At 34.6% G+C, this 21,563-nt stretch overlaps 2 protein-coding genes across 2 annotated transcripts in view; one reads left to right on the top strand and one right to left on the bottom strand.

The window, feature by feature from the left end:
• Positions 1-283: 283 nt before the first annotated feature.
• On the bottom strand, positions 284-10,743 carry LOC135072452 (zinc finger protein 606-like). Its single transcript, XM_063966358.1, has 8 exons — positions 10,538-10,743; positions 9,728-9,865; positions 8,651-9,047; positions 8,187-8,279; positions 7,546-7,678; positions 6,134-6,364; positions 1,525-1,633; positions 284-1,247 (listed from the first exon to the last, which is right to left on the bottom strand). The coding sequence occupies exons 1-8, from the start codon at positions 10,667-10,669 to the stop codon at positions 756-758; spliced, it is 1,725 nt and encodes a 574-aa protein (XP_063822428.1). The 5' UTR covers positions 10,670-10,743; the 3' UTR covers positions 284-755.
• Positions 10,744-17,816: 7,073 nt separating this feature from the next.
• Positions 17,817-21,563, top strand: part of LOC135072435 (uncharacterized) — a 57,692-nt gene continuing 53,945 nt past the window's right edge. The window contains exon 1 of the mRNA XM_063966334.1: positions 17,817-17,948. The gene's annotated coding sequence lies outside the window, so the exon portion shown is untranslated. The remainder of the gene's footprint in view (positions 17,949-21,563) is intronic.

Genomic DNA, 21,563 nt, shown 5'->3' with positions numbered 1-21,563 from the left:
TCGTAACATTATTCATCATCATCAAGCCATAGGACGTCTACTGCTGAACATAGGCCTCCCCTAATGCTTTCCATGTTGATCGATTGGTAGCGGCCTGCGTCCAGCGCTTCCCTGCTACCTTTACGATTTTACTATGACAAGAATATTATTATCATTTTTAGAATATATTTTGCGTCTGTCTAGAAATTGAATGTAGCCGTTCGGGATGGCTAAATAATACAATTTTATTATTAAAAGACAATGAATTTTAATTTTAAAGATAATAATTTACAAAATGGTTAATTTCTTTGTATCATTACGATAACTTACAAGCTGTTTAAACAAAAGTTTGTAGATAAGAGTATCACATTAAACCAAAAACTGATTCTAGAGATATTGGTACAAAGTGTAGTTAATATTTATGAAATTAACTATCAAATAAATTAAGCAAATAATTACCGAAACAATTGCCTGTAACTATCTTTGGTAGCTTTCTACCTTACGGGACGCTTATTTTTAAGTCCGACACATAATGACGTTTATCGCAATGCAACACTAAATCCTTTCTGTTGTGGAAACTCCTTTCGCAATACGGGCATTTGTGCCGCCTCATGCCCGAGTGCACAGACAGATGCACTCTCAATCGCTCCGACGTCGCAAACTCTTTGGGGCAAATTGTGCACTTGTGCGGCATGTAGTGTAGTTTACATTTATGATATAAGTATCAAATAAATAGAGCAAAAAAATACTGAAACAATTAACTGTAACTATCTATGTTAGCTTTCTACATCTTTCTTCTCGCCGCTTATTTTGAAGTCCGACACATAATGACGTTTAGCGCAATGCAGCACCAAATCCTTTCTGTTGTGGAAACTCCTTTCGCAATACGGGCATTTGTGCCGCCTCATCCCCGAGTGCACAGACAGATGCACTCTTAATTGCGGCGTCGTCGCAAACTCTTTGGGGCAAATTGTGCACTTGTGCGGCATGAACCCGCTGTGTTTGCGCATATGGATCGTCAACTGGTTTTTAACTTTGTAAGAAGCGTCGCAAATTTCGCATTTGTACGGCCTATCGTCGAAATGCCAAGCCATGTGCCTCTTCAAATGGAAAGGCGTGAAGAACAACTTGGAGCAGACGTGGCATTGGTGCGATTTTTGCTTGGACAATTTGACCATGTGTAAGTCGACGTGCTTCTGGTTTCTGAACACTTTGTTACAGTGTGTACACGTGGCTTGAACTGTGTCGTGCATCGTCTCTTGGTGGAGCTGCGATAGAGAAAGTTAATCATAATTTGGTGCCTTTTATGAAAATTGTTTTATGAAAATTATCAACTTAGGTACAGTAATGTCTAGGCTATAGGTAACCAATAATTGAATTTTTATGAAGTAATTCACTTTTAAGATCGGTTCATACTTAATATCCGCATGAATCACTCATTAATATTTACTATAAATATTACTCTGCGTATAATGCGTTATGCTATAGTCAGATAAAAATAATCAACCCAATTATACAAATTTTAAACCTTCTGTCTGAACGTACCTTAAGGGCTCTACCCCGTTTAAATCCTTTTCCACAAACATCGCAAATAAAGGCATTTTCATTAACAATATCTTGGAAATGAGTTATTATCGTAGCCCTATATAAGAATCTGGAACAAACGTATCAAAATTAATCAATATTCGCTTTCAAGGCAGGGGAGAGATAAGCAGTAATGAAGTTTAAAAAACCGGCCAAGTGCGAGTCGGGCTCGCACACCGAGGGTTCCGCCGTTAAATTTTAAATTACTTACTTGATTCCGTTGCGAGTAGTGGCGAATTTCAAAATATGCGGTATGATTATTTTTTATTTATTTATTTTTCCTATATTTGCATTATAGGTAGGTACCTCTACCTCAGCGTTTTGAATTTTTGCGTTGATTTAGAATTTCTCACAGTTTAGAGGCAATTAGATTTAAGAAGTGTTTGATATGAATTTCTACGCGTTCATGTGAAAAAGGGTAGGTAGTAAGTTTATAATTATTAAAAAAATAATTTTATGTCATGTAAGCAAAAATAATATTTTAAATTTTATATAACTTCAAATTTATCATTTTCGCAATTTTTCCTTTATCTGTACTATACAGGGTGTTTCTTGTAAGGTGTCAAGCCGAAGGCAGGTGATAGGTGAGAACTAGACCTATCGATTTCACCCCCATGTATGTTCTACGATTTTTCGTAGTTTAGAAGTTATCGTTAATTTTGAGATTTTTAAAATTTTATGACCTAGTGGCTTAATTTTTTTTTTTATATTTTTTTTGGGTTGACTTTTCTCAGATTTCTTTTTTTTGACAGATTCCCTATTAGTTGCAGATATTTGAAAAAAATAATCACCTTCCTATCTTTGATGCAAGATACAAAATTTTTGCTAGAAACATAAAAAATATGCTTTTAGCAGAACATTCTAAAATTTTCAACTGAAATGTATGAGAAAAAAAAAGAATTTCCATAGGTCCAAAATAATTTTAAAAACTGCGCAGTTTCCTAAACTTTCATAATAACACAAAAAAACATGTACTTAATAGGCCATTATTTTCTGTAATCGCTCCACTAAAGTGGTAAGTCGGAGATTCCGTTACATGTTTTTGACTTTCTTAGGACTAAGTAATATTTGCAATCCCCTAAGTTTACGTTATGTAGAACACATTTAGAGACAATAACTGAAAAGATTTGTTTATCCACAACGTGGAAGCTCTTGCTCGTCATCTGGTATACAAAAGGGAATATGAAAATATTGATGAACTGCGGACAAAGCTGACTGAAGCACAAAACCATATTAGAATGCAAGAAGCTTTTGTAAATTTACGAATAATTGTTTTGCGTCGTTGTTGAATGTGCATTCAGGTCAGCGGTGGACATTTTGAACATTTACTTTAAATTAAATCATTACACCCTTTTTTGCTCTCTTTCTCTCTCTCTCTCACACACACACACACACACACACACACACACACACACACACACACACACACACACACACACACACACACACACACATACACACACACACACACACACACACACACACAAACTCTTTCCCTTTCTCTCACACTCTAATAGGTAGGTATATCAAATTCAATCGTAAAGTAACAATCACCACTGTGGTCTAGTGGTAAGACTACCTATTTAGGACAGCCAATTCCTCTGTGGTTTAGGGTTCCGGGTGAAGCTCGCTGATCATCCATCAGTTTCCAACTTTCCATCAGGTCAGATGAAGGGCAAAAGCTTCCTCGTTGTGGATAAAAAATGTTCTGTTCAGTTATTGTCTCTAAACGTGTTCTACGTAACGTAAACTTAGTGGATTGCAAACATTAGTTAGTCCTAAGAAAGTCAAAAACATGTAACGGAATCTCCGACTTACTACTTTAGTAGAGCGATTACAGAAAATAATGGCCTATTAAGTACATGTTTTTTTGTGTTATTATGAAAGTTTAGGAAACTGCGCAGTTTTTAAAATTATATTGGACCTATGGAAATTTTTTTTTTTTCTCATACATTTCAGTTGAAAATTTTAGAATGTTCTGCTAAAAGCATATTTTTTGTTTCTAGCAAAAATTTTGTATCTTGCATCAAAGATAGAAAGGTGATTATTTTTTTCAAATATCTGCAACTAATAGGGAATCTGTCAAAAAAAAGAAATCTGAGAAAAGTCAACCCAAAAAAAAGATAAAAAAAAAATTAAGCCACTAGGTCATAAAATTTGAAAAAATCTCAAAATTAACGATAACTTCTAAACTACGAAAAATCGTAGAACATACATGGGGGTGAAATCGATAGGTCTAGTCCTCACCTATCACCTGCCTTCGGCTTGACACCTTACAAGAAACACCCTGTATAACGTTGCTTCGTGCCGAATTTCAAGATTCTGAGTTCACAGGAAGTACCTTGTAGGTTTTGATTCCCTAGCGTGTGACGGAAATTCGTCTAAGGTGTCGGTATAAACTGCTGTATCTTTTGATCGCGTTAACTTAGAAGTTTGATTTTTTTACTTCTTAAAGGGACAATAGATCTAGGTATTTGGTATAAATTTCAATTTGATACCTTTATTCGTTCGTGAGAAATAAGGTAGTAAGTTTCATTTTATTAAAATATTTTTATTATATTATATAACTAAAAAAATGTAATTTTCGCAATTTTTCCTATATTTGCATTATACATATGACAATGCTTTATGCCAAATTTCAAGATTCTGAGTTTACGGGAAGTATCCTGTAGGTTTTGATTCCTTTGCGAGTGTCGAAAATTTGTTGAAAATATCAACATAATCGGTTGTATCTTTTGATTGGCTTGGCTTAGAAGTTTGATATTTTCACAGCTTAAAGGGACAATAGACCTGAGTATTTCATGTGAATTTCAGCTTGATACGTTCACGCGTTCTTGAGATAAAGGGTCTTGACAGACGGACGGACGGACAACAAAGTGATCCTATAAGGGTTCCGTTTTTTCCTTTTGAGGTACGGAACCCTAAAAATAAAAATTATTTCAAATGCTACATAACTACGAGTACTTACTAACGCCCTTGGTCAAAACCACTTTTCAACCGACTTCAAAAAAGGAGGAGGTTCTCAATTCGACCCGTATGTTTTTTTTTTTCTATGTTTGTTACGCGATAACTCCGCCAATTATGAACCGATTTGAACAAATCTTTTTTCGGCGTATAGGTAATACCTCAAGGGTGGTCCCATTTAAATTTAATAATAGAAAAAACAACCCCCAAGTGTGGAAAATTGGGGATGAACTTTTTTATACGCAATATCTCCGCCGATTATAAATCAATTTGAACGATTATTTTTTTGTTGAATAGGTATTATCAAAAGGGTGGTTTCATGCGAATTTGAAGAAAATATTTCATCCCCAAGGGTGGAAAATTGGGGATGAACTTTTTTATACGCAATATTTTTAATTTTTAGTTTTTTTTTGTGTTCACGCATTTGAAGTCGGTTTTATTTTTTAAAAAAGTTAATTATGACTGGTAAAATCAGTTAAAACTTCAGGGTTGCATCATTGCATGTGTTGGCGTAACCCATGCAAAGATGCAACCCTGAAGTAGTACCTCTGGTAGTACCCGTCAGTGTAGGAGTGATAGTGGTGATAATGGCTAGGGAGTGAATTCCACCCCCCCCCCCCCTCTAAAAACTAAACTGTCGGCTTAAAAAATCTGGAAAAATTCACAATAATAGTACTTTTTATGAACTTTCCAGGAAAACTATAACGGTTAAGATAGATAGAACAGTTTGTTTAAGAGTAATAGTAGTTTAAGCAGAGTAAATACAAATGAGTAGGTCATCTTCATAGAAACGCCCGAGCTGGTTTAAGGTTTAAGTCACATGTATTATAAATTTTCATACCTACTAAAAATTCCTTAGAAGAAAATATTAAAAGTGACTTTAGATGAAGTAATTTCTTGCTTCTGTAATATAATTTGTGTTAACACGGACTACTACGGAACCCTACACTGCGCGTGGCACGACACGCAGTTGTTTAAATAAAAATCCCTGACTTAAATCAATTCCTAAAATGGATTATTGAAACGCTGGGAGTGCATATTAATCAACTGTAATGTTCGATAGCAATGTTAATATTAGGTGTTAAAGTATTAAATCGCCGTTTGTATGTAGAACTAAAAAAAGTATTTTTCTGCAAAATCTAATAAAAAAATATATATACAGGGTGTTAGGTAAATGGGTATATGAGCCGACACTAGCCCATGTTAACATGGACATATTATAAATGGTTTGGTGAAGTCAGAAATTTGATATCATCATTTTAATTTTTTAAATTTTCAGACAAAATAAATTTTATAAAATCCGGTTTGTATGAAAATTAAAATAATTAAAACGAAGATATCAATTTTCTGACTTCACCATACCATTTATATGCCCATGTTAACATGGGCTAGTGTCGGCTCATATACCCATTTACCTAACACCCTGTATAATAATCACGATTTAAAAAAAAATCTGATTTCTTGATTAAAATAAAAAATCACGTTTTTTTTCCGACCCCGGTTAAAAGTGATAATGGCATCGATCAAAACCACTTAACTGATTTTTGCAGTCAAAAGTTGTTTCGACCGATTATGAGTTTTGACTGTAAAATATTATTTTACTTACGTTTTCCCACAGTGATCACAGATGTATTTTGGAGATCTGTGGTGTCTCTCATGGTCCCTCCACTTTATGTATGTGCGGAATTCCTTATTGCAATAAGAACACCAACCACCGTTCGTTTTGTTCAGGTGCACTGTCCTGTAGTGAAACTGGAGAACTAGGAGAGCACAATGCAATTTGCCACATAAGTGGCAAATATACGATCTAGGACCATCTTTTCGCTGGTGACTGAATCTAAAACAAACTTGCTTATTAGTGATTATAAATTACCACAAATTAACCATAATGCAATTTAAACAATTACTCGTAGTACACGTCTTGGGGGGCACCAAAAATTACTAGCTTTAAGAAAAAATATCAGCGAATTTAATTCCAGTGCGGGCACGGATTTCTTAGGGCAGTGTTTTTCAACCTTTTTCAGAACACGACCCCTTAGTATGAAAAATATTTTGCGACACCCCGACCGTTCGCTTTTCTTTTTCATGCATTTTATAATGTTATAAAGATGTTGTAGGGACCGAATTCTTCAATCCATACATTTGTGTACATTTACATAGTTAGATTTCGGAATCTATCTTTAAAACTTCACTGTTTTTTTACTGAGGTAATTTTTACGACCTCTCGCGACCCCTTTATAGAGGATTCTTTCCGCGGCTACGCAGAATTAAAGACTAACAATATTTAACGCATGAAACGCACTCAAAAACACCAAAAATGTAGGTACTTAGATAGGGGGCGTCCATTAATTACGTGAGACTTTTAGGGGGGGGGGGGGGGGGGTCCAGAAAATCCTCACTTAATCTCATGTAGAGAAATATCACGTATTTTTTTTCCACAACAAACAGAGTAAATCCTCCGTCTGCATTTGTGAACACAGGCCCAGTTTTTAAATCCGCAGTTTGCTACCAATGCTTAAATATTAACAAAATGTAAACTAATAATTAAAAATTGTACTAAAAGTAAAAAACTGGGCCTAAGTTGTTTTGTTTTATCATTTCACTTAATTTTTTTATGCAGGTCGGGTTTTTTTTATAAAATCTAATATTTTCGAAGCATGGATTATGTTATTTACATTGCAAATAGGCATTTTGGAAAATTAATGGACGCCCCCTAACGTGTATAAAGTATGGAGAATGCATCATTTCTCATGTCAAAAACATTTTTAATCGACTCAACCCCTTTTGTTTCCATAACATATCCCCTGGGTTCCATCTGTCTCTATGCCAAAATTGATTCAGTGAAAAATATGACTTAGATTAACACTCGATATTTTAACTTAAGAGCCTCTTTATTATTACGTAGGTGGCAGAGGCAAACGAAGGGTTCGATTCGCGCCTCAGGCAATTCGATTATTTCATGTTACTGAAAGGTAACGAACACTCATAACACAGGCATATTTAGCTTGTTTTTTATACCTGTGCGTCTCCATATCAGCAAAATCTCTGCCAACGTAATCACACAAGCCGCAAGATAAATCATCCTTGGTGCTATGTTCATTTATATGTTTATTTAGTGATTCAGAATCTGGACACCACGTTTCGCATAATCCTGAAATAAATTATATGGATAATTTCCCGCATTTTACCAAATTGACGAAACATACAAGCCATGAATTGTGGTGTCTTCATCATCATCATGATTTTAGCCATAGGACGTCTACTGCGCATCATCTATTTTAATCACATACAAGGTAAAATCTCGGTGACATAGCCCGACGGATTAGCAAGCTGAAGTAGCAATCGGCAGGGCACATAGTATGTAGAACTGATATCCGATGGGGCAGCAAAGTTCTGGAGTGGAGGCCGCGTACCGGAAAACGCAGCGATGGGATGACTACCCACAAGGTAGACCGACGACATCGTAAAGTTAGAAAGAAGGCGCTGGAGGCAGATCGCTACCAACCGGGCAAAATGGAAAGCATTGGGGGAGGCCTATGTTCAGCAGTGGACATCCTATGGCTGATGTGATGAAGATGATGAAGGTAATATCTAATAAAAAAACTGTTTTAACCGACTCAAACGAAGCCACAGGCAAAAGCTAGTAAATTACAACTTACCACAATATAACTCCTTTTGTTCCACTTTTTTCGGTACTGGTACAGCTTTGCAATCAGGTTTCTTCAAATGCTTCTTATAGAATTTCAACCGTTCTGAAAATGTAAGAATTTAAACTACTTTGTTCCACCCATAACACTCAATTTTAATTGTATGTACTGAAAATATATTTTTATAGACAAGCGAGTCGCCTTGTTTGCCAACATTGCGGGTACTATGTAGTATATTGTGTATGCTGCATGTAAAACTTGTAACAGAAACACGTTAGTTATTAGTACCTACTTACTTTCAAACGTATTTTCACTTAAAATACATGTTTCTGTAACAAGCTCTATTGCGAGTAGTAAATGTAAAAAAAATGTTTTTTTTTTCTTGTAACTTAAAATGGCTTTAAATTCAATTAACAATAGATTAGTCTCAAAGAAATTATATCTATTAAAATAATTAAATAGTGTGTTTAACTCACTGTACTGCATGTTACATTTTGGACACGTATACACTTTATTTTTTTTATCGTCATTGTTGATTTCTTCCAAATTGTTCGTTTCTTCCAAAATTTCAAATTTCTCAAATTCTGTAAGGTCAAAGTCACTATCCGTTTCCGACTGAACCCCATTAGCAGGTTTTTCTTCTTCCAAAATTTCAAATTTCTCAAATTCTGTAAGGTCATAGTCACTATCCGTTTCCGACTGAACCCCATTAGCAGGTTTTTCTTCTTTCTTTACTATTAAAATTTCACATGATTCCTTGTCATCTTCAGGCCAAACATCACTATCAGAAGAAATTAAATTTACTTCCTCACATTCTTCTTGTATAGGTAATAAGCTAGATTTGTTCTCAACATCTTGTTGACAATTCTCTATCTAAAATAATAATTTAAATTTAAATGATTTTACTAGTGGGTGCATTTATGGCAAGTTGATGTTATGTAATACATTCAAAAACAAAAACCCAACTGCGTAAAAATGAACTAAAAAGATAAAAACAAGCCTTTCAGTTTTAAAGACAAACATTTTTTTTAATATTCAGACAATAATGTATTTTTATAGCAAGTGCTGGTAGTTTCTCACTAATGTCTGCAAGCAAACTTGTAGTCTCCGTACTTTTGGTATTGGCACCTTTTTGCTTGTCCGATTAAAAGTCCACGGATAAAAAAAATAGGCAGGGTTGCATTTAATTTTTATTGCATGATTTTTTAAATAAAAATCACTGATTTAAATCAATGTCCGAAAATGGAATTAATGAAACACTGGGAGTGCATTTTAATCAACTGTAATGTTTGAAAATAATGTTAATATTAGGAGTTGAAGTATGAAATTGCTGTATATATCTATACATTTTTGCGAAAATTATTACTTGTCAAAAGATATTCGCATATTTTTAATGGAAACGGACAGAACTTAATAGGACAACCTGTTTTTGACGAATAGTTTTTTTTTGTTTCAGTAAAAATATAACATACCATCATCTTTGCATACATGATTTACTTTTGCTGTGGTGTTCCCAGCACTTTACATCAAAGAAAATAGGTGATTGAGCTTACCACACTCCCTGGTGTAATATTAGCTATTGTTTTCCACAATTTATCAGATTTTTGGGCTTGTAGTTTGAATGTGTTAAAATCTTTCATTTTACCAGCACAAGAATTACATAGTATCCGGGGCACATCCTCGGTAGATATCTAAAACAAATTATTAAATTAGATTGTAACAAAACAGACTATCATGGTTTATTATATTATCATGCATGAATATTTTTAGATATTGAATACCTACTTACTGTATTGTTTGATGAAAAGTCTACTTGGAAAGAAAACTGTCTCTATGTCATTTGTGAGTAAAGTAAGGTAGGTAAGTTTAAGTCATTCATCAATAGTAACACACATAAATAACCCAAAATTGGATACCATGAATTAAGTTCACAAGTTAAGGTAATCATTAAAAACAAAAGAAAATATTTTTGCACTTGATACTGTCATTATTGCAAATACTATACTTTAAGAAGAAGCACCCATATTTAGTAGATGCACAATGTATACGCCATGCCCATCTTACACACTAAATCTCGCAGAGAATAATATGGTACATTTGTAATGTTTTCTGCTTTATTTTACACACTTTTGAGAGTATTGTAATTAATTGTTTTCATTTGTTAGAATAAGAAGAATACCCATATAAAAAGTTATTACACAAATCTATAAGAATTTGAAGGTTATTTATTATAACCTAAATTACTTGAACTCACAATTTCAAAAATCAGTAACTTCTTGACGAACGAGCTAAGTATTTTAGTGATACACACTAAAATAGTATTTTTTTTATTCTACACCTAAATAATGTGAAAAATTACTTACAGTCAAACCAAAACAAAACTCGTACATTGCTAGCCATCCTCCACTATAGTCAAAGGTCACAAATTTTGAATACTTTGAGTCTTTAACCAGACAGATACGACAAGATTTATAAGGAAAATAATCTTTTGGCATTGCAGCGTCTTTTTAATCTAAGTAATTTAATAGTAAACAAACATCCGGACCAACACAAAACAACCAACAACATTCGTTCGTAATTTTTTTGACAATTTGATTGTTTGACAATGACAGTGACAATTTGACTTTTTTTTTAAGGAAAAAGCAAAGGCATTATGCCATACAGTCTTCAGTTTTTTTATTATTATTAACTTATTTAAGCTTTATAGGTTTGTTTTTGTACAAATAATGCACAAAATAAAAAAAGCATTTGTGTGTATTTTTATTAATTAAATAATGTGATTAGCCAATATCTCACTGGAAACTGGAAAGGATAATGATTTTAATGTATGATGTTATTACGGAACTATTCCCACCTCTCTTTGACCCACGATCAGCGGAAGGTCGCGGGAAGAACGTGGATGCGGGCACAGATAAGACAGATGCGGGCAGCGCAGGATCCTTGGAGGAGGCCTTAGTCCAGCGGTGGACGTCATTTGGCTGAAAATAACGAACGTCGCGTGGCGCTTTGCTAAGACTTCACACGGACTTCTTCTTACTAATATTATAAATGTGAAAGTTTGTGTGGATGTCTGGATGTTTGTTACTCTTTCACGCAAAAACTACTGAATAGATTTTGATAAAACTTTACAGTATTATTGTATAAAGACCAGAATAACATAAACGGTATTTATGACGATCTGTGACAAACTAAATTTCACGCGGGTGAAGCCGCGGGCAAAAGCTAGTAAGAGAATAATTACAATCCGTTCTAAAAGTTTTGAGGGAATAAGTAAATATATAAGTATAGTATATTCGCTGGGTGCGAAGTACTAGGTGGGGGTAACATAATCTATCGCAGCGCTCATGGTGGTCAAAAGTAGAAATAATGTAAGCTCTGTCATCAGATGTATCTGTCAATGGCAAAGGGATTCTACCACAGATATGGATTAGAGTAGATACAGCAAGTTGATCGTCAAAGCGTGCCATTCCGATATGTCCAAATGGACATACATGGTCGAGTGATGTTCATGTAATCCGATTACAACAATCGGTTACGATGATTTTACGAGGACAGTAGTACGAACACGGTAGAAAGAAGAAATTATTTACGGATTGAGAATTATTATTATTAACAGCACAAGTAACAAATAATTAATTAGAATAAAGTAGCTGTAGAAGAAGTATAAAGTAGCATTGTTTTTAATACATATCCTGCAATGTACTCTTAAGAGTTAAAACCATGGTCCCTGTATCCTGTATGTGGTGCACAGGGCACTCATACCGATCCCAAGGAACCGTACTTACTCATAACAATAAGACACACACTGATGCATGTATTCATGCACTTGACAAAATGTCTTGAAACGCTGGTAGGGTAAAAAAAATAACGAGATTTGACGATTTGTAAGAATTAATTTATTTTAAAAAGGTAAATAAAGATGTTTTTGGTTTTGTATTTAACAAATTATCAGTTTTATCGGAATTAATTAATTTTCGAATCGAGTCACACGATATCATTCGATGACTTTGCAAATGCAGTACGATGATACGATTACTTTAACGTTGCGGCAATCACTAAAATTCGCTAAAATGACACTAATGACGTTTAAAAAGTGGCACGCTCAGCTTCATACAATTTTTGACACATGCTGCATCTATCCATATCTGTGGATTCTACATAATACATTTTAATATCATTAATTAATCGCATGAAAAGGGTCTGACTGGGAACTTAAATAAAAGAGTGGACTGTATTTCGATAGGGCTGGTTTAATAGCTGTTTACAATTTGGAAATAACTACACTATACAACGTGGTAGTACAAAAATGAGTCACAGTAGTTGTTGTGCACAGATGTTTGCCTTATGATGAGAGCGTGAATTATTGAACTCTGCCCTTGTTTTCTTCTTAATTCTTCTACATTTCGGACATGTCCAGCCAATACCAACAACTTTCCTTTTAATACGGTTTGTTGTTGGAATTTGATATTGTAACACTCACAAACCCAGTCTTCAAAACAATACTCATTTCGATCTGAAAACGATATTTAATTTATTACTAGCGATACAGGAACATTTAAATATATTTACTGTTATATAATGAAACCGTTAAAGTAGCTTTTTCTTTTTGTTTTACTGTAAAACTACAACTATAAATGAAGTAAACAAACCCTGACACAATAAAAATTAAACACACTTTTTGGACTTACCTCATTTGATTTGAATGATCAAAATGATTTCAAAACCTTTTTTCCACCCAAATCGTGGTATCACAACAATTTATTAGTCGAAAATATTTGTTAGTTTTTCATTTCGATATTTTTTCACAAATATACGACCTAAATGTCAATGTGACAGAGCCCACAAAGTTGTGGACGCTAGTTGGCGCTGTAATCGTGCACAGAGCCAATACCTACTTATGTTATTATGTATAGCCTGACCAGGAACATAAAAACCCTGGCATAGAGGCGCGTCAATTGCATTTGATAGTGCAACACTGAGTACAGTCGTACCTGTGTTAAATTAATAGGCTAACTTTATGTATCAGGATTCAGGATTACGGGCTAATTTGATATTTTCATAAATTAACGAAAAAATATTATTATAGGTAACCTGATTTAAATAAATTAAATGAAACCATCAATCGAGCTAGTAGAATTTATTTTATTATTCATCAATAATCAAATTCAGAACTTGAATATTCAACTGCAATGTCTGCTCATGACCGCTTCAAACTCGGTACTTCTTTCCCAATCCCATAAAATTCAACACTTAGAAAGTGACAAAAAATTTTAAAATAGGTAGTTGAAACAAACCACAGCTAATTTTCATAGTGGACTGTACTATACATAAACATGTCAGTCAATTTGACAACCTTTGTCGGAAACATTATTCAATGAAAATATTGTCCGAACCCTTAGTATTTCTCTTCGACAAATACTTTAACACATTGTGAACCACTTTTCTTTCACGACTATAAAAATATTTTAGCAATTTAATTCATAAAACCAATTGCGCACATTTAAAATAAAGTTTGTTTACACTTTGACAGCAATAGACTGACATGCAAGGTGACATGTCAATGAAGTTTTCAGTTACTGTTGCCATTAAAAGAAATTAGTACCATTAGTTTTCCGCAACATGGCGAGGGTTTTTATGTTCCTGGTCAGGCTATACAAATAATTTCTGCGTTTAGTTCAATTCACGGCAATAAACACCCAAATAATGTTTGCGCACATTCGCACTGTGACGCGTAGTCTTTGATCATCCCATTGCACAATTCACACATACCCAGTTTGTTTACGCACAGCGATGAAAACCAATTACTGCAGCATCCATCCCGTATTGGCAGGATTAATAGGTTCAGGTATCACCTTGGAATTAAGATGGGATATAATTTTATCATCGCCGCTTCTCTGTAATTCGGTTTGTTACCTACGTAAAATAAATCGTAGAAATTACGTTTGCGAAGTTTATTGAATTTGTACTTTTGATTTTCCCGCCATAAAAGCACCTTCTTTTATCGCGGGAAAATCGGCAAAGGAATATAATTTAACATTTTCGTATCTTGGGTAGGTAAATAGTGTTAACGTTGTTATTTGAAAAAATGCTTTCGTAAGAATTTTAATATTGTGATGTGGCTTTTGGTTTGATAATAGGTAAGTTTGGTTCCTGTTTGAGAACAAAATAAGTTTGCATTTTGTAACCATTTGTATGGGGCTCCGAACATTTGTCCTGATCCCTGAATTCCCTCGTGTCGGGCGTGTCACTCTTCCCGTCGTCCGCGGTTCGATGTCCAGTTTGAGTTGTGGTTCAAGTGTTTGATTTTCTCGAAATCATTCGTGGCAGTAAATAATAATATGTGATTACAATCATTAATTAACCAAACCTATGACAATTAATATATTTTTAGCAATTTGTAAATTAAATGCAAAATACTATAGCCCCTTGTGGTGTAAGCTAAATAAGCGTGTGTTACGAGTGGGTTCACCACTAGTCGAACGGCATGCCGCGGCAGCGGGGATCGAACCCGCGTTCTTCGGGTCATTCCGGCACCTTCACCGTTCGGCTATCGCTGCTCGAATTTCAAAATACCTAGTTTTATTCTATTTCAGTGTGTTTAGCCGAAACCCAAAATTTTTTGACTATGATACAAACAGGCTTTAATTAGAACCTAAAATTATTATTTTAATTTCTTTGTGTCGTCAATAATCCTTTGCAATTAAGTTGAAATGTTGAAATATTTATAAATACAAGATGGCGATGATAGCGTTCAGAGCAGTTCAGAGAACGAATTCGGCTCACGTCTTCCCGTCTGTACTTAGGTAAGGGCACGTACTCTGCTTTTGGGTTAAATAGGTGGGTACAGGTGAGGAAAATATTCAAACATAAATGTCTAATGTTGTCTAAAGTCAGTCTACCTATTGGCACTTTAGTCTTGAAACTTCATTTAAAAATTCTAAATTGAATTAAGTACCTACATATTGTGTTCAATCGCTTCAATTCGTACAAAATTAGTTATTGTATTGACTGGATCACACCTACAAGGTGGACAGGCGACCTCATAAAAGTAGGAAGGCAATCTCAATCTGCAAATTAAGGAAAGCCTATGTTCACTAATGTTCAGCAATGGCAAACGCAGTGGCTGAAATTATGATGGATCTTAATAGTGATATTGACTTGAACAAATTGAAACTGACAGCTAATATTATTTCAATAACTAGTTAACAAATAGAAAACTTAAAATTCCTAGTAGGTATAACCAATAAACTCTCTATTGGGTACAATTAATATGTGTAAATGAAATGAGAGAAACAAAGTTTTTGGAAAACGATTTCCACTCGTACGATTTTCAGTTGCTACCGTATCCAATAAATTACATTTTCATGAGGCATTATTAGGAATTGCTAAACAAACTTAACTTACCAATTTTTAGAATCAACTTCAGCCGTATCGTGTTCACTTGTTCACTTAATCCTTACTTCGCTGTAAAGTAATTAATCTTAGCAGTGCTCAGGCTCTCCCGTTAATAACTAAAGAGATTTTGCTGGTTCAGTCATATTGGGCTTAAAATCTAGTGTAGCTAGCTGTATATCTATGTAGGTATGTTTATAATAAGTAGGTACGTGTAGCATCTTATATGGTCCCTATGCTCTTGTTCACACTGTTCTTGTTTACGTCTGCATGTGAGACGAAATCGCGTGTCGGGTGTTTCTCTATACCGCACTATTGCTATCCTTTGCGCTCATGCGCAGCTGCCTATAGTAGCTATAGGTATGTATCTATGCTATTGTAATTGGGTGTATTTTTATCTATTCTATACTTATAACTATACACAAATAATAACTGTGGCTATTTTACGGTGTTGCTGCCGGTCCCTGTTAAAGTCGTGTCCTGCACAGGTACCTTTAGATCAGCGGTTCCCAAACTTATTTAGTCTACTGCCCACTTTGAGAATAAATTATTTTTTAGCGCCCCCCATTTTTGTAGTTAAGAGTCGAGCTCAGCCGGTGTCTAAGAGTCCTCCTAGTAGATGACGCCTCCCAAGCCTCTACACAATGTCCCGATTTTTTTTTCTGGGTCTCTTACTACCGCCCCCCTTTAAACCTGCAGCGCCCACAAGGGGGCGTTATCGCCCACTTTGGGAAAGACTGCTTTAGATGGACAATCTAACAGTTTGTGTTGATTTCGATTAGGTAAAGTCGCAAACTAAGTATGTGAAAAAAAATAGTAATTCTTCTGCTTCCCGCCATAACGTGGTCAAAAAATTAATTTTGTCATAAGCTCTGCTCAAGTCTACTCTAGACTGTAGCAAGGCTCCGCTAGTTATTACTCTCCATATTATTAAACTTACAACTTTATTGCACAAATGTGAACTTAATGATAAAAGCATTCTCTACCAGTCATATAAAACACACTAAGATTTATCGATATGTTTACCAAGCGGGAACAGAATGCTTGTAGCGACTAGAAATACAAACTCCCAATAACAATTATTCCGTTTTACGTGTCTCTTCTGAAGATCGAATCCTGACCTTTTGTATCGAAAAATACCACGAAGTAACCGTATAAACACGATTCCAGCTAGTGGTCGAGAATTCGAGATACGAGAACTTTGTACATAGTAGGTTTATTAACTAGCCCATCTACGCAGACCTAATCGGGTTGGAGCGCTAGGTTCCCAAAGTGGATTCCTATAACTTCATTAACTCCATCTGTTTTAGATGAAGCTGATGGAGTTCTAGCTATAGTACTTTAAAGAAGTTTATTTAAGTGGTTGCATGTAGGTACGTACTTATTTTAAACTTTATCGTAACTCTACTACTATGTGAGAGAATTACCAAGAATTCACAGCAAATAGGATTCAGCTCCTGTGATTCAGCTCTAAGGCTGAGTTGCACCATCTTACTATAACTTTGATAAACGTCAAAAATCTGTCAAACTCCATATAAAAAGCCCCAGTTATGGTTAAAATAAGGTCTCAGCGTTAGTTCTTCATGAATTTCAATTAATGTCAACTTGGATCTGATATCAAACCATTAATTAGTTTCAACCACAACTGCTTCATTATTGCAGCTTAAAAAAAGCTCTTTTGATGTGAAGCAAATTGAACCTTAAGCCTGGTGCTGTTGTTTGTGATAATCACAAACAACATAATTAATAGTAGAGAATTGCACGACTCTCAGTGATAGCATACTTACTGGTACCTATTTATTCTGTGGTGATAGTATGAAGGTGTTGTTACATATTATTTCTAACCAATAATTTTAAGGTTCGTAATCTTACTTCTATTCCTACTTATGATGGTCATGAAACACGATTAAAGTTTATCAAAGGAAAAATGCTTAAAGTTTGTGTTGGCAAACCTATTGGTTTTTGATCCCCATACATAAAGCAGCGAAACAGCTGTGGCAGGATGCTACACTCCCGTTTCTTTTCTATTATTCACGTGCACACCCGGTCCCACAGTCAAACTTAACGTTTGCCGTTTAAGATTCGATTTGTTCGGGAGATAAGACAGCCTTTATGTAGGTGCGTGCGTCACCATCGGACCAGGTGTCCGTGCTATTTACCGCTCTACTTATTCAAGAGCCGTACGCTGGGCGGGCGAAGAAGCCGCCCTTATAGATCGCAGCGCGACCAGTTTGTTGCGAGTTGCGGGCCCGCGCGGACGCCTCTTGCGGTACCTCAAACGCGACAAAACGAGACGCACATACGCGCAGGCTTACGGCAGAGCGAGACGCAACAACGCCGAGTCCGTTTTCAACAGGTCGTTACTCTAACTTCAACTAAATGGTGATTCCCTGCAATAATTCTTACTTTAGTTGTTCTTTTATTAAATCGGCGGCTTAAAGTTTTATGACTCGCGTACGTCATAAAGTTTCACTTTTGAAACGTGGTTTTAATGAAATTTTTGTGTAACATTTATTATTATTACAATCCAATCTAACTTTTAATTCCTGGGATACAATACAGTATCGAAGTTTATGAAACTTTAAGACTTTTCCATTATTGACTTAACTTTGGCATCGCGTGTAAATGTTTAAATTTCACTAAACCTACCTACCTATCTGCTAATTATTAATTAAGTTTACAATGTAACAAGGATCTACGAAGATGGATTAATTTGAAAAGTTTATTAACTTGTTATGTGTGGTGATGTGAAGTGTAAGTGTGATAATGAGAAAGCTGAGGTGGATACTGGTGGTGATGGATTAATTACAAAAGTTAATTATTCTGAAGAATACCTAATTAGTAGAGCAAATGATTTTTCAACCCCTCTGTGACAGTCTGTGTGAACGAAATTATTGAAAAAAAAATGGGCTACATGAAAATTTAATTACTTTACCATACCAATTTGAGACACTGTTTCGGAGTATTTTAAACGCATATGTGGAAAAAACCCGCAAGTAGATAATGTATTAGACCCCCGAGATACCTGAAGGTTGTCACCAAAGCAATCACTTTTCTAGGAAAATTCTAGAAGGACGTTAAACGAAATATCAACTACTCAATTATCTCTCCATTTTGTAGATACGATTAGTTCGTGTCCACATACGTCACTACAATCAATCAATCAATCAATCAATAAATCATTTATTGTCTTAGTTATAGGTATTACAATAACACAGATCTTAAATGTATAATCTTAAGTCCGCTATAACCTGCCGATTGGGCGTACAATATTTTATTCGTATGAATACAGATTACGTAGTTGCAAGATATTATAACTACATAACAAAACAATAAACACATAACAAACTTTAGAACAATTAGTAGCAATCTTACATTTTAAAATCTTGTAGCTTAAGGTAGGCTAGTTAGACTAATTAAATAAATAACATCAATAACTAATTTTATCTTGTAAATATTCATTTAAAGAGTAATAACATTTTTTGACTAAAATGTCACACAGTGCTGTCTTGAAGTTTTTATAATTTAACTCTTTTAGGCTGTCAGGTAAATGGTTAAAAATTTTAGGTGCTACAACAAAGAAACTATTTGAAAAATAACTAGTGCGCGATGTATGATGGGGTAATATATCTATTTTATTGCGAGTTTTGCGATGTAGTCTGGTTATCCTAGATTTAAAATAATAATCATATTTTTTTACAAATAGACAAACTTCAAGAATATACAATGAGGGAAGATTGAGTAACTGCAGTTTAGGAAATAATTGCCTGCAACTAACCATTTGACTGACGCCGAAGATGGCTCTGATGCATTTTTTTTGAGCACGAAATATGGGTAATAAATTAACATTTGCCGTATTTCCCCAATGGATTATTCCGTAGCGTAAGTTAGAAGCCACATATCCATAGTAGGCAATAAGAGCAGCTTTCTTAGACACAGATCTTGCAATTTTTTTTAAAGGAAAAACAAATTTACTAATTTTATTCGTTAATTGTAAAGTATGTGGTTTCCAACACGCGTTACTATCAATTTTTACACCCAGAAAACATATTTCATTAGCTTCTTCAATTAAATGATTATCATAACTCACCGTAATGTTTTTTTTGCGTTTTTTATTTAAATAGAATTGCATATATTGTGTTTTATCAAGATTAACTACTAAATTATTTGCATTCATCCAGTTAATTACATTTGCAAGAGCATCGTTTATGGACTGCTCGTATGTGTCATGATCATTACTTTTAATAACTATGGTAGAATCATCGGCAAATAAATACATTGGGTGCGGAACATTTAGGGGGAGATCATTTATATAAATTATGAACAATAAAGGACCAAGTATAGTTCCTTGTGGCACTCCGTATTTAACTACTTCTAATATCGGATTTTACAGTTACAACATTTTTTCTACAATCTATTTTAGTTATTTCTGTATATTGTAAGCGTTCGTTTAAGTATGAAGTTAATAATTCCAATATGGGTCCTCTGATTCCATAACTATACAACTTGCTTAGCAGTTTTTCATGGCATACAAAATCGAACGCTTTAGACATGTCCATAAATAGCAATACAATCAATACCTGTCCAAGTAATTACACACAGTTCGACTAATTAGTAGTGATTGATATTGACTCGACGATTATTAAAACGTTCTGTGAATGATAGAAATAGAACGATTCCACGTGAAATACGCTCTGACAGCTGATCTTGTTACGGGGAAATGAAAATGTTTTTGTGATTATGATATTGGTATAGAATATTGGTGAGTTTAGCTGTGTTTTCTCTTTTGGAGTTTCGTATTTATTTGTATGATTTGGTATGATATTTGCTGTGTAGATTTAAATTAGATAGACAGCAAATTTTACGGTTTAATTTAAGGTGATTAATAATATGGTACTTTGTTAGAGTTATCCAGAATACCTCTGTAAGTGCGTGTTTACCAGTCCCAGTTACTTTCCGACAGTTAACTGAGATATAGCTTCATCTAACAATTATTAAAGATAGCCGCTGATTCTATAGATCTGACCAGACACAGGTCTTTTGTCATGTGCGGGGTTTGATAGGTTTTTTGTCTTGTGTTAACTTTCACAGGTCTGACAAGACCTGTGAAACTTAAACTGGTAATTTTTCTGACAATCATGTTTCTAATACTTTATCGGGGACTTTATCAGTGGGTTCTGATTCTGAAATAGATCCTTAATATGTACGGATATAAGCAGTAAAACCATCGATGATCACTCTACTAGTGACCCTTCATAACATTTACTGATATTAATATTGATATGTTACGAAAGTCGAAAAAAAGTTGTCCATATCACCCACGTCACTTCCCGTCATAAGACAACCCCTCGCAACTCAACTACTCCAACATGACCTACATAACTATGACACTTAAGGGTGCACTCAGGTAAAGAAGGGTTAAAGCATCCCCATTGCCCTTCAGCCCACCTGTTAAGTGTTTGAATAAACTTATGATAATGTTAGTAAATTGCTGAGCAATTTTTTCCAAAAAGTTAAGAGAAGTCTTTGTGCTCGAGTGGTTAATTAACCACTAATATAACTAGTTAGTTAGATTTTCTCAACCAGTTTTGATTTCTAGGTGGAAATTCTCAAGAGATTCCCAATTTATATGCGTAAATCAACGGTGTGGCTCGTTAAGTATGACATCACAGCTGCACAATTGTGACTTAAAGTTACGGTAGATTAATATGATTAATATGAATGTACGAGTATCTTTATCCATTCATATTATAATAATTAGGTAGAGTCTTAGTGTAAGGGAACGTACAGTAGGTAAACGTAAATCTCCTCTGATATTTCAATAATAATCAGAAAAGAGAAACAATAAAAATAAAAAATGAATTATGATGTTATTGTATTTAAATTATGACTAAATGAAAATTAAACGGATTGAATCGAATAAACGTGTTGTGTTTCATGAACATCACAGTTTTCAAATTCATCATGAATTTTGTAATGTACCTAGCATAGATAATG

The sequence above is a fragment of the Ostrinia nubilalis genome, chromosome 6 (genome assembly GCF_963855985.1).
Source record: "Ostrinia nubilalis chromosome 6, ilOstNubi1.1, whole genome shotgun sequence".
Lineage (NCBI taxonomy): Eukaryota > Metazoa > Arthropoda > Insecta > Lepidoptera > Crambidae > Ostrinia > Ostrinia nubilalis.
The sequence above is the reverse complement of the archived record's forward strand: the minus strand, read 5'-3'. Positions and strand labels throughout refer to the sequence as shown.

Bases quoted from the DNA above. Each gene is read 5' to 3' on its own strand.
- LOC135072452 (XM_063966358.1), bottom strand. From the start codon at position 10,669: ATGCCAAAAGATTATTTTCCTTATAAATCTTGTCGTATCTGTCTGGTT. The intron at 9,048-9,727 runs GTAAGCTCAATC...TTATTATTTTAG, and splicing joins ATATTACACCAGGGAGTGTG to ATAGAGAATTGTCAACAAGA. The intron at 1,248-1,524 runs GTACGTTCAGAC...TCTCTATCGCAG, and splicing joins AACGGGGTAGAGCCCTTAAG to CTCCACCAAGAGACGATGCA.